This window comes from Hippocampus comes, unplaced genomic scaffold (assembly GCF_001891065.2).
Source record: "Hippocampus comes isolate QL1 unplaced genomic scaffold, H_comes_QL1_v1.1 scaffold130, whole genome shotgun sequence".
NCBI lineage: Eukaryota > Metazoa > Chordata > Actinopteri > Syngnathiformes > Syngnathidae > Hippocampus > Hippocampus comes.
The window spans coordinates 1,596,003-1,609,994 of record NW_017842057.1 but is presented as its reverse complement, the minus strand read 5'-3'; the positions used below and the strand labels follow the sequence as shown (position 1 = coordinate 1,609,994).

Genomic DNA, 13,992 nt, shown 5'->3' with positions numbered 1-13,992 from the left:
GGATTGTTTTACTAAGGCAGCAAGGAAACGGCTGGGCACTTACAAGCTACGGTGCGTCTAATTAAAAACGTTTGGGGACACTCGCGTAGATCTGCACCTCAGTGAACAGGCACTACATTGGTGAGTAAATTAATTTTATTTTACATTTCTTCTTGTCATTTAATTTCGTTAGTATTAAATTCATGGTCACGAAATAAAATGACAAAGATACAAAAATGTGTCAAATAAATCTGCTCACCTGCAATTTATAATGGCGCATTGGAGTCACCTTTGTGCACGAAAGTTCGTTCAATCTCAGCTGCTCAATATTTTCAGTTATTTGCTGTTGTATCGCCGATTTTCAAAATGCAAATGATCTGTTTATTTTCAAAAAATAGTTTGTTTTGTTATTGTTTGGTTGGTGCCTTATATGAAACTGCGACATTGCGCAATTTTTTTGACAGATTTGCTGAAGATCACACAGCGTAATTTGGGTGGCATTTTATTTCCTATTTTTAAATCATCTTTTTATTTTTGACAATATCTGTAAATTTAGTTTCCTGCTCTTAATTGGGAAGACATACTTGATGGTTTTAAATGCTCCTGAAATTAAGTGCTGCTTGACGAGCCTATATTGTGTATGTTTGTGACGTCACTGAAGGCCTAAGGTTGAAATGCACAGCCCGCCATTGCATACACACAAGCGAAGTTTTATGTGTATGTGTCCTTGTTAGCGTTAGCTCCATGCTAGCCACTAGCCGAACTTTTCAAACATTATTACATTTTTTGTTTATTTAATTTAGTATTAAACGACCACCACAACCACTTTATGTTTCCATGGTTTCTGACCTTCAACAATTCACTAACTGTGCCATGCTCGACGTCATATGTGGTCACAAGACCCTGAGCCGATCTGGTACCAGCGGAAATTACGTTCTGATTTGTTTATTTTTTTCATCTAACTTTGTGTAGAAAAATTAAAATTTAGATATTTGAGAACAGTGGAACGTTTTATCAGAGCTTTTCTTGTGGAAAAGCAGAACCAAAGCACTGACTTTTTTCAGTTTTTAAGAAATGCATTATTTTGGAAAACCTGATGCGGCCCAGCCTCACCCAGACCCTAGTTCCAGCAGCCCCCAGTTAAATTGAGTTTGAGACCCCTGTCGAAGAGTAATGGAGGTCCTAATGTCCAAATAACCAAACACGAGAAGAACCACAGTTCAAGGAACTTTTTCCAACGTCACCTTCACAAGAGAGAATTACAATGGAGTGCTCATTATAAAAAGGGTGAAATGAGGCTCCAAAGGTGACAGCGCTGGCGCTTTACCAATGAATAACTTCTCAATAAATTAAATTGAATATTAAGATAAGATAAGAAAACCTTTATTTGGATCACAATGGAGAAATTCTCAGTATATAACCATGCATTTAAACTTTAGACCACATTTTTGGCGAGCAAGTAGCTAGCAACGACTAGCAAGCACTGCTAATTTTCGAAAATACATCATCTGGCCAGGATGGCCCACTTTTCATTCAAAAACTCTCTATGTAATTTTTGATCAGAAAATTATATTAGCTTGCATTTTCAAATTTCTCAACTTGTTTGAGAGAAAATACTGTAATAAATACTACCACTGTCAAAACACCCCTTTACAGTTAACTATATAGCCCCCCCCCGGGGAGGCCCCCAAAAGACACTTCTTTTACTCCCAATCTCTTTCCATCGCTCTATCTCTCTCTTTCTCTCTCTCTCGCTCTCTCTCTCTCTCGCTCACACACACACACACACACACACACACACACACACACACACACACACACACATATCTGGACATTTAACTGATGCTCTTTTGAACCTATGACGATATCACGATGAACTTCTCTCTGGCTCACTTCTGAGAGTAGGCGAAATGAGCAGGTTGCATGCAGTTTCTCTCATGCCGTATTTGCGATTTCAACTTGTACCGTGCTACACCGGGGATAGGGGGTGCTATGCCTCAGTCAGAAATCTGTCTAGCCCCCGTTCATCTCCCCCAGCAGTTTTTCTTTCATACTTTCTTTCTTTGTGTTCCCTACAATTCCTGTTCCCATGTTTATGCTGTAGCTGTAACCGGCGGGTACCGTACTGTATTCAAAACATATTTTTTTAATTTGTACAACTGAGCCATTTTTAATGGCACAATAAACTAGTTAATCAATGATCATTTTCACCGGCCTGATGTGAGTCCAAAGTTTCAGGATTTTTATTTGTGCATGTTAAGCTTGGTGAAAACCTTGATAGAAGACACAATTAACTGATGATTTCAAACAATTCTTGTGGCTCACTGACCTAAAGGTTTATTTGAGGGGTGGGTGTGCAAAAGAGTGGCATTATCCACTCTTATCAATTAAAACACTGTCCTCTTTTGCATTTTCAGTTTTCAAGTTCCCTGTCAAGACTGAGTTGGATCAGTCTCTGTTTGCGCATAATCAGACATCTTATGTTTTGTTGTTTTTTTCCCAATTTAAAACACTTCCCAGGAGTAATAACACATCTGTGACTCATCATGGTCAAAGTATCCCAAGGATAAAAATATATATAGGACATTTTACACACCCTTTAAATCTTGCTGAAATTAGCCGGAGGCCGTGTCTCATGGAAGTGCACGACTGTACAAATCACTTTATACTGCTTAGCCTTCACTGAGTGTAAAAAAACAAATTACAGTAAGTGAGTTGCTTGAATACTCTTGTCAATTTGTGGGCGGCTGTGGGAGCATGTGGACAAAACGCCAAACATGAAATACCACGCCCCTCCATCACTGTCGACAGTCATCAAGCAAGTATGTGGTCAGTGCAGCTCTTCGTACCGGTTGGCTTTGGTGTAGTGTTTCACACAGTGTCGTTTCGCTGTCCTGGCTTGTAAGTGGCTCATAAGCAAGTCTTGTGCAGAGTCACGGGCCTTTTGTGAGCTCACAAAATGCTGCCCCTCTGTGGACACAAGTGAGTTGCAGGAAAGTACGGCTTTAGTTACACTGCTGCGGTCCGAACCTCTGCATACAGTATGTTCTCCCAGATTAAAAACAGCCTCGCTGACTAGTGTGTGTGTGTGTGTGTGGGGGGGGGGGGGGATACCTCCTATACTCAGTGAGACAAGGTAAACTGAGGACATCCATTCTTAGTCAGTAAATATAATATTGTGTACTGCATGCAGGTATATAGAGTCATATGTACAGTACAATGTAATAGTGTCGCGTTTATCTTGTAGGCTGTAGGCAATGGCTTGATGTAAAAATTCGTCTCAAGTTGGATGGTGAAGATCTTCGTAAACCTGATGCTTTTCTTGCCATGACATGCTCGTACAACCGAGGTACAAGTGTGTGTTTGTCTGCTTGGATTAGAACAGGTGCGGTGTAGCCTGTTCCTGTTTATCTTGAACCTTTGTCAGAGAAGCAGAAAGGTTTGTCTTATGTGATTGTGTGTTGGGGGGGAGGGAGCTTTAACAAAAGAAAATACCCTTTGTTACTGTCATGCTTAGGGAAATGCTAAAAACGAGACAAGAATCAACTCGTTTGTGCTTATTTTAAATCACAAGTGGTACTACATCAAAATATGTATTCATTGAAAAGTCGGCAAGTCTGTCAGAAGCGGGAAAGTCCAGTTCAAAGATAAACAATTCATTCATTGCCAGTGGCGTGTTTATGCATAACGAACATATTGACTTTAAATTCACTTTCTAAGTAGCTGTATGCGGGCTCTATTATTACCTATTATTACCATCAAAAGTCTTGCGAAATAATGTATTTTGTCATTTTCAATTGAACTTTTCCTATCAAATATTTGATATTAGCCTTTACTTTCAATGGATGAACTGGTGCAAAGAATGCTATCGTTTGTTTTAAGGTTTTGAGACATATACCTAAAGAACAAAAAACAATGGCACAGCCAAGAGCAAACCACGTTTCAAATGACTTCTTTTAAATAGAATGGGGAATGCCTTTGATTGTGCTCCGTCTTTTGCAATTGGATTTCCTATTGGTGTTATTGCATGAGAAAATGTAAAAAGTGCAAGGATGGTTTTTAATGCAAGATTGTGTTTTCCAAAGCAAGTCATCATTTGGAATATAGAAGCAAGGATTTTTAACAAACCGTTGGAAATGTCGCTTTCTGTGGCGTCTTCATTTGAACTGGTTTTCTTAAGAACAAAACTGACACATGGCAGACGATTAGGAGCTGTCCACACCCCTGCCGACTTCAAGGTTAAAAGCAAACATAGATGATTATGTAGTTTATCCACAATGGAGCAAGGGGGCCTGAAGGTCAAGGGTGACGTATGGCTGCTCAGGTTTGATTTCCTATTCGCTTTGACAACTCTCTTTAACATTCAGGCTTGATTCAAGTAAGCGCTTGTGCTTATAAGACCCTTTTCCATTCTACGTCATCCAAAGCTGCACACGCATCACTGGTGCAAAAAAAATGGAGACACACGTGTTGATGCAAAGATTTTTTGTGCGTCTGTATGGGTCGACAAATCAGAGTCGAAAGGGGTTACACTTTTTGTCAATTCCAAGAAAAAACAGGCCAATTCAAAAACTTTGGCAAGCTCTTAAATATAGACTGAACCCAGGACATAATCGCAATACATATCTGGTAAATTATCATGGCCATTTGGTTTCATTTAACTTTTATGTCTTGAAATGTTGAATAAGTCGTCACAAATTGTGCAATAATGGCAAGGCGTTTGCTTCTAGTGATATCTAGCAATTAGTGGCTAACTAGCACACTAGCTTCATGTAACTTCAGCTTTTAAATCACGTGTCAAACTCAAGGCCCAGGGGCCAGATCCGGCCCGACACATCATGTTTGTCAACTTGCATGACCCTTACTAAAATCTGTACCATAATGTCAAACTGTCATGTGTAATAAATAACGGTAAGATTCTGCAATCATTGTGTTATGTCGTTTACACTCACTTGGACAGTAAAAAAAATGAATGATTATAGTTGACTAGTAATCCATTAATTTGGTGGTCATAATGGCCCTCCAAGAGAGGTTGTAACTCCAAAGTGGCCCGCGGCAAAAATAAGTTTGACACCCCTGTTTTGAATCGTTAGCATTATTGTTTGTTATCTTTACCTTTGCCGTTTTCCTATCCTAGAAGACCTTAGCAACTTAAAAGTTACCCAACAGTGCGGTTCCACCGAGATCGCAGTCACAACAATTTAGCACAATTCTCAGTTCTATTTTATGTGATGTAAGTAGCAACAAAACAAAGTAGCAGACTCGCTGGCTACCTTACGCCCCTGCCATGTGAGTAGAAGTAGCTCTGAGTTTGTAGTACTCCTTTCCGTTGACGACGGCCTAAGCAGGGCTGCAGTTTTCTCTCTTGTGGAAACCCAAGGCTTCTCCACTCAATAAAGAGGAACATCGGGCCACTTTGGAAGGTCTTCGAAGTCCCACTCTGTAATCTTATTAGGATTGGAAATTTGCTTTTCCTCTGGCAATGTTTGTATTATAAATGTTTTTTTTTTTTCGTTCAATTACAGTTTGTTGGCTTGTGTGTAAATGTTATAAACGTATCCCGCCTTACTTTCTGCACCAGCAGTGTGTGCACATCCTGATGACGTCATCGTGGTTTACAAGCTGGGAATATTGCGCTACATAATTTGGGTTTTCTGTTTTCGTTGATCAATCTTGACAAACGTATGCTAAAGTAGAATGAAAATGTTGCTGAACCTCTGAGATATTCACTGGTGGTAGAGTATAAGGAATATTTAGGTTCAGATGCAAATCCAATTACAACAGCACAACTATGTCTTTACTACACTATGCTTCTGATCCACTGCCATATGGTGTCAAGCGCTATGGTATTAACGCAAAAGAAAAAAAAACAGGAGGAGGAGAGATGGGCTTCGATCACCCAACCAGATTACATAAGCCCTCATATTTCTACTTGCACACCAAGCTGCTCAATACTAGCTCCACTGTCTTATTTGTCAAATACCCTGTGTTCAAAAGCTCATATTTGCCGGTTTCCTCCAAGCGGACACGTGAGCTACCTCTCTCGCAGTTGCATTTGAATGTGAAAAGCTTCTTATACAGTACGTGTGTGATTTAGTGTGGCTCAGTCATTAGCATTCACATTGGGGGTGGGGGGTGTTGCAGAGCTGCTCAGAGAGTGAGCATGTGGTATTAGTTGGGCGGAGCAGTGTGGAAAGGGTCACGCAGTAGACAGGCCGGAGGATCCGGACAGGCTTGTCCACTGCATTGGGAGGTTAGTTCCATCTAGGGGGGAGGCTCGAAGGCATGTGAATTAACACTCTAAGGGGCGAAACACTGAATGTCTCTCATGAACATGCAGCCCTGGTCAGGCCACTGCAAGGGATGAAGGAAGAGACTCTTCTGATTGGTCAGAGAACCGATCAGTGTTCATGCTTAAATGGCAATTTACACAGCCACAAAATGCCCCACATTATATGCAAGTCAACAGTCAACAAACTTACCGTCCTGGTTAACAACAACAGGAGAGCCATTTGAGTTTTTTTCCATATTTGTGCTGATAAAGTCTCCTGCAAATGCCATTGAGCTCTGTCCGCAGGTGGCATTTGTGTACCGACATGTGAACTATTGCGACCAAACATCAAACTGCTTTTAGCTAAATGCAACTTTGTCTCATAAAGAAAAATTGCATTTAGCATTCTTTCCACTCCTGGCTTGATTATCTTGAGGTTAGGTAGAGTAAAGTCACGTTTCCCGATCTGGCTAGCATTTCCACCACAAGCGGTTGGTAATGGCTGTGTCAATCGCATCCAACTGCTTTTGCAATCAAACAAAGACAAATAACAATGTGCAGGCCTGCTTGCAGCTGCAATCTGTAATCAAGAAAAGCTATTTCCGTTGTAATAGTATTTACAAAATGGCGCGTTTTGTGATATTGCTCTGGGTGGAAATGACAATTGTCTGTCAGCCAATTAATGGGCCGTGGCGTGTCAAACACCACACTACCAATATGGTACCACTCTAGTGAGTGCCCCAGTGGAAGGGTGCCAACAAGTACTACGGTTTGGATGTAACACAAAGAATTGCACACTGAGCCAAACTCGAGCCAACCACCTGACGGAAAGAGGCTTTCTCGCCATCCTTTTGGTCACCGAGCCGGTTGTGAAACCAGAGCACGGACCTTCTCCCCTGGCACACAAAACACTTCAATTAGTTAATGTTGGTGTGTTTTGTCAGCTTGAACCTGTGTTTATGCTTGGACATGCACTTTGGTCCTCTCCACAACTGCTAGAGGCATGGATGAGGGGAGGGGAGGCTAATTTGGAGGAAAAAAAAAGGGCGGGGGTGAAGGGGCTGTATTGTAGGACGGCAGTGAAAATAGGACTATCAGTTCCACTCAGATAACCCGTAGCTGTCATTGGACCTCAAGCCAAGCCGCGACCCCGGGGCTTGAACTCTGTGGTCATGTGACCAGGCAGTAAAGTGACCAGGGGTGTTACTCGGCTCCGGCTGTGGTCAGAAAGGAGCAGGCTGTCGAGGAAAGAGGTTGCTGGGGGAGAGAACAGAGGGGAAGGGGGGGAAAAAAAAAAGCTATGAAGCAATTCTTCAGCAGACTCCATGTTTGAATGGGTTCCAGGCAACCTGGGAGAAGCATGAAATGGATACATGGGAAGGTAAGTGTGGCTATTTTTGAAGGATGTTCATTCTTGCAGAAAGGCCAACATTTAATTCAACCTATTTCTGTGTGAATGACAAATATTTATCAAAGTAGGGAGTCCATTTTGGGTGACCAGCACGGTTTTGTTGCCGGCAAAGTTCCAGTGAACGTGTTGCTTAATTGGCAACAAAGCGTGATCGTTTCCATTTAGATGCAAATAGATCACCTTGGCGTTTTTGAATATTGATACATCAAATCTCGTTAGTCAATTTGGGAACAGATTTTTTGAGGTATTTTCGCCCAAATAAAGAGGTCGAGAGAGATTTTAGCTTTTCAGCACTCTTATCCATGAAATGTCTTCAAGTGGTTTGTGTGATTGTGAGTTAGTGGTTATTAGATGTGCTTGTGAATTTAACAGTCTGTCGGGGTTTTTTTTTTTTGACATGTAGATGCAGGATTGCACAGTCAGCATTTTTTTGTGGGATGTCGCTGTACTTGTTTAATATTAGGCTCGGGCTTCCTCCTGCTTCTTGCCTCATTTCAGGAGTTTCACAGTCAACAATTTTGATGGTGTGTGTTTTCCAGTAAGGCAGCCTTGCGTAGAACCACGTTGACAATTTTCTTTGAGACCTTGTTTATTTTTTTGATTCAGTTCCTATTTGAGTTGAATTGAGCAGATTGTTGCAAAGACATTGATAAAATACTGAGTCGAATTTTTACCAGACTTCCTTGAAAGAGATACGAGTCACCCTTGCACCCCATTGATATATCACAAGAAATATGGAATGTTAGAAGACATAATCCAAATTGAGAATTAAAAAAAAAAAAAAAATCATGCTTTTCTGGTTTTTCGTTTCACTTACTGTCATTTCAGATATGGATTGTCAGCAAAACGAAACTAGCACACAAATCAAGTCCTCCTTTTTTTTAAAATATATATTTATTGTCCTTCAAACTTCTGACGTAGCATGTGGAGGAACCATTCTACTGTATTCGTCCCCTCCCCCATGTTAATCCTTCAGCCAGCAGCCATGTCGGTTGTGCTTCGGGCTAAGACAGGGTTAATGCTACACTTCAACACATTGCATCACCTTTAAATCTTTGAGTTAGTCCTTGTTAGTTTGTGAAGTTGCCCATTCCCACGTTGAAGTAGAAAAGCGAAATCAAATTAAAGGTGAGCGAGAAAGTGATTGTGGGAGCGTTGTTTATGCGATGCAGATACAGGCGACAGGAGTAGTGAGAAGATCAATAGTAAGGGTGGGGGAGGTCAGGGACTCTGTAATACTCAAATATAAATAGCCGATGACAGAAGCTGCTCATTCACACTACTTACTCATTTTCCTTATTTCGCTGAAACAAATCCATCATTCAGGCCGCTGCCTTGTCAAACCAAACCATCAAGTCAATCATGTTGCAGACCTTTGTCTTTCAAAGGTGTGTTATTTCAACTGGACTGAGCCCATCCCCCACACATTCAAGCGCGCGTGCATGCACTCGCACACACACACACACACACACACACACACACACACACACACTGATTAATTTCCAAGATGCCATGTCACTTCATTCTCCCACAATATGCAACACATTTTGGAGTTAATCTTTTTTTTGTGTGCGTTGAGGTCGATCAAAGGTCGCACCTATGACTGTGAAAATCGAGATGCCACCTTCATCGTTGATGTAGTTTTTAATCACTTAGACTGTAAGACTCATCTCAACGCTCATGTCTGTATGTGTTGGATAACTCAACCCAAAATTAGATAGGACTGTCTGAATGGTATGATAGAGTCACAAATGCAAAAATGAAGGCATTAAGTCCAAATTGCAGTCGTTTTTGCTTGGTTTTTTTTCTTATGTCAACAACATTTAGGCAACCGTTTTGCCCCAAAACTTACAAAGGAGTACTTTAAAAATATACTTACTACTAAGCAAGCTGCATTACGTTGATTTAGGAGCACAACATCTTTGTTTTGCATGATCAAGTTTGCAGATGTGCATTTTGGTTAGTTGTTGGGATATGTTGAAATACTGTACATGTCAGTATTGCGTTGATCAGCAGTGTTTTTATATCGCTCGCTGTTTAACAAAATTTTAATATTGTAATATTTCTGAAAAGTTTGAGGACAGAAACAAATTGGTCGGCAAGATGTGATTGTATGGATCCTCAGTCAATTTAGATTATTCACAATTTAGGGCAAGAAAATACAGAAAACTAATACAGCTAACCCAAACAAAAAAAAAAAAAAACCCCAACAACACATTTAAAGGGGGGTGGAAAAATAAAAAAATACAAAGAAAGCTTGGCTGATTCCCTACATTGTTTTACGAAGTAGCGTTGCATGTGCATTTACATATTGTTAATATGGAGCACCTGCTTGGTGTTGTATTACTTCATGCTAATCATTTAGCCTTTAAGCCTGGGTGTATATTGTCGAAACGGCTGTGTCAACAGGTCACGATTGTTTCTTTGGAAGTGCCCAATCCACAACTGCATGCACATAACTTAAAAGATTAACATCACAGTGTGGCTTGCCAGGAATTCGGGATCTTAGTCCCAGAGGGTCTTCAGATGCCTTTCACCTCCGCGAATGTGTTTGATGTGTGTCATGTACATACCAGTCATAGTCAAAAAGCTTTTTACACCCCCCGCGCCCTCTGTCATAAGACATGAGTAAAGGAGAAGAACAGACGTGATATCTGGAAAAATAGGAAGCAAGTAGGCTCGGAAGGAGGGGGCGTGGCCCAAGCGGAAAAGTACAGCAGATTCCTCCAACCCCCGCTGCCTGTCTCAGCTGAGCGCGATTGTGATGGAAAGCACGAAACAAAACCTGAAGAGAGAAACCCTTTAGCAGCGGGCCTTGTTGCTCTGTCAGCCCCTCAAAAGGCTGCTTTACACTATGCCCCTGCCTTTGTGTGCTCATGGTGTGGACAATAGAGAGATTTGGCCACCATACTTGTGTGTTCTCAGCAGGATGAAGCTCGCAGGCACTCGGGGCTCCCGCAGACTTCTTTGCCGGCTCTTTCGCGTGTGGGAGCAAAAAGATGCATCAGCAATATTTCTTTTCTTCTCTTTTTTGTGGTCTGATAGCTATGAGAGGTTTAACATTTCTTAAATGCACCATTCCTGAACTCTCGAAATGAAAACTGCCCTGTTGGTCAATATGACAAGTGATCGACGTCTCATTCTGTCATCAGTGACCACAAGCTGAAATGTTGTCAGCAGTGGGGGTTGATGGGGGGAAGGGTGCTGTTGTTTTTGTTTTTGACATAACCTTAAAATGCTCAACTTCCGTTTCCTGTTGTATGTTAAAAGTTTGGAATGAAACCCAGGCTGACCCCTGGGAAACAATGCAGCCTTTAATGGGTGTTGAGGGTGGTCTCTCTCTCTCTCTCTCTCTCTCTCTCTCTCTCTCTCTCTCTCTCTCTCTCTCTCTCTCTCTCTCTCTCATACATACAGTGGAACCTCAAGTTATAAATGACCCTTTTTATGAACTGTTCTATTTATGCACAACATTTTGATAGGAAATCTGCCTCCAGTTATGCACACATTATGCGAACCGTCTACGCATGGATGAATGGACGCGCTATTTAACCATCATTGGCTCTCTGCATAACTCACTGCGACAGCTGTGGGGTTTTTTTCTTCAAATCTAAATTCAAACAACGGCTGCCTAGATTTTGATTAATGTGGCATAAAAGACAAGTTTCCTTGGAATCTTGTTTTTGCTGAAAACATTTTTTAAAAGATGAAAGAAAAAAAATCATTTGAATGGAATTATTTTGGTACGACACTTTTTCAACGAAGTTGTTGTCCTTCTCCCCTCCTCACCTAAAGTTAAAGTACTAGAAGCTCTTCTGTTTGTTTAATGTGTTACTTCCTCATAATTAAGTACACAGTATTTTCTATATATATATATACATATTAGTCTACGCGATCAGAGTTATCGGGGTCTATCATGTTTGAAATGAATGATATTTGATCAGAAAATGGAGCAATATACTGTATTTAAACGATTTGTAGTTTTACACTCCACGCGGCTCCCCCCTTACCATAATGCATTGGTGGTGGTGGTGGGGGGGGGGGGGATTTCCCCCACAAAAATTCATATAAACATTAAATCTAACGTGTAATGTTTACATGTTTACAACATCTCCTCTCTACCAGTCATTCAGGTGGTCGGAGGTTTTACTCACACTATTGCTATCTTGGTTCAACAGCTGTAAACAACTCCCCACCACTTACTTACCAGCTACGCCAAGTAGCCTTGGAAGCTGGCTGTGTTGTACAAGTCCTGGCATCCACAGACCGCAATGATAATTTGGTCCGTTGTTGTTTGTCCAGTGTCTACTTTTTTTCTGGTGTGTATGTGACATAGTAAGCAACAGTGGAACAATTTCTGTGTTTGTTCAAACAACACGCCTGCCTGCTGGTATTACAGTGAAACTCCTCTAGAACGAAACCTACATGGGCGAAAATACCCCCTTATGTGAAAAAATCTTCATGCATTAACACAATTCCCATTCTCCTGCCCCCCATACGACGAAAACCCCCCTGTTGCGTTATACGAAATCATTTTCTCTGCTCCAGCCTCGCAAAGACATTCACTACAACGAAGTTTTATCCAACAGCGACCTCTACCGGTTCGTTCGGAAACGGCAACAGCAAACACCACACTGGTTTACATAGTGAACAATGTTTATTTCGGTCACAGCTGCGAGTTTCCTGGACTCAACAAACTCATAGCTGCTCTGCCATTGCCAAGAGGGACCTAACTGGAGCGCTTCTCTCTCATTAGCGCTCCAGTTAGCGTAATGTTTTTAGCCTTCGAGAGCTAACTAGGCCGTCGAAGACTATGAAGCGTCCCGCGGCTCGACGGACATTCAAATAAACGATCGTTTCCTCGAATGCTTTACTTGTTATCATGCTAAAAACAGCCACGGGACGCTTCGTAGTCCTAGACGGCCTAGTTAGCTCTCGAAGGCTAAAAACATTACGCTAATTAGCGCTCCAGTTAGCGTAACGTTTTTAGCCTTCGAAAGCTAACTGTGGCCATTTAGAACTACGAGGTGTGGTTGGTTTAAAAGTTCATTGCATGAACATCAGCTGAGCAACGCTGTCTTGGGTTAGGGTTAGGTAGAGACAGTGAGATGGTGGAAAGAAAAGCCACCGGGTCCAGAAGTATTTGTTATTGTTAGATTCAGACGAGCGTGGACGTTATAATGCTAAAATGGCTACAAAAGGACCTTTGGATGTCAAGCAGCTAAGACAAGAAGAGCTCTGATGCTGGAAGAGAGGTTAAAAGTGATCAAAATGAAAGACGGAGCAAGCAAAATAAATGACATGATCCAAGAAATTGATGTAAGTGAAAGTGAATGCTGATTGTAAATTTCGCAATTTCTTTACCTTTTTTTCTTTCTACACTGACAATATGAAGTGTCAAATAAGTGTATGCTCATACTTATGCACTATTGGAATAAAAATAGAGTACACATACGTTTGTGTGCGTGTACACATATGTTTGTGTGGGTGGGTGTGTGTGTGCTTACATCTGAGACCAAATTTGCTACAGTGAAAAACCCCCTGTTGTGAAAAATTTCTTGCCGCAAACACGATTTCGTTGTAGAGGAGTTTCACTGTAAATGTGATTGGCTGAATGGGCATGGCCGGAGGTTCATATAAGTTACGCTGAGTATTGAAAGCTATTTTTGAATTCAATTAAATGAAATAAATAACACACATACTCTCGCTGTTTTTTGTTTTTTTTTCAACATACCGGTAGTTAAAATGGTTTTCAGACTTTTTACCAGTCAGAAGAAACACTACAACACTTTGCTTGGTGATTGGATGGTCAAGGGTGCCGAAGCGGCAGTTCCACCTCCCAGCAAATGTCTTCTACTCCCACATCACGAGACAAAACTAAAAATAGTACATTCACTTTCGAGCTCACATACACCACCGGTCCCCAACCTTTTTTGCCCCACAACTCGGTTTAATGTCAGACAATATTTTCAAGGACCAGACTTTGATGAATACAAAACAATAATATGATATGACCTGCATGAAAACTGTGGTATCATGACACGAGGAACATCCGATCTGGCCGCAACACTCTCTGGTCGCTATGGTAATGTTTAAACCTGCCTTCAAAATAAGATACACCATAAATACAAAGTGCATGAAAAATACGACTCATCATCCAGAGATGAAAGTCCCTACGGATTTTCCCGGAATTCTGGGTTTTTCAAATTTTTATGAAAATTTCTCCGGAGAATTGAGGAAAATTTGCATAATCCGGATATTAGTTGACAACATTGAACGAAGACGCGTTTGATTTCGTTGTATTGCTTTCACGAGCGTAGCCATATTGAGGCAC

The 13,992-nt window shown here is 41.2% G+C and overlaps 1 protein-coding gene across 3 annotated transcripts in view; it reads left to right on the top strand.

Annotated features, from left to right (window-relative positions):
* Positions 1–13,992, top strand: part of nr6a1a (nuclear receptor subfamily 6, group A, member 1a) — a 155,632-nt gene that overhangs the window by 97,205 nt on the left and 44,435 nt on the right. The window contains exon 1 of one of the 3 annotated variants that reach the window (XM_019860971.1): positions 7,489–7,631. The exons of the other annotated variants lie outside the window; for them this stretch is intronic. Coding sequence (XP_019716530.1) covers positions 7,616–7,631 — 16 coding nt within the window. The 5' untranslated portion in view covers positions 7,489–7,615. Of the gene's footprint in view, positions 1–7,488; positions 7,632–13,992 lie in introns of those variants that run through there. 3 annotated transcript variants of the gene reach the window in all.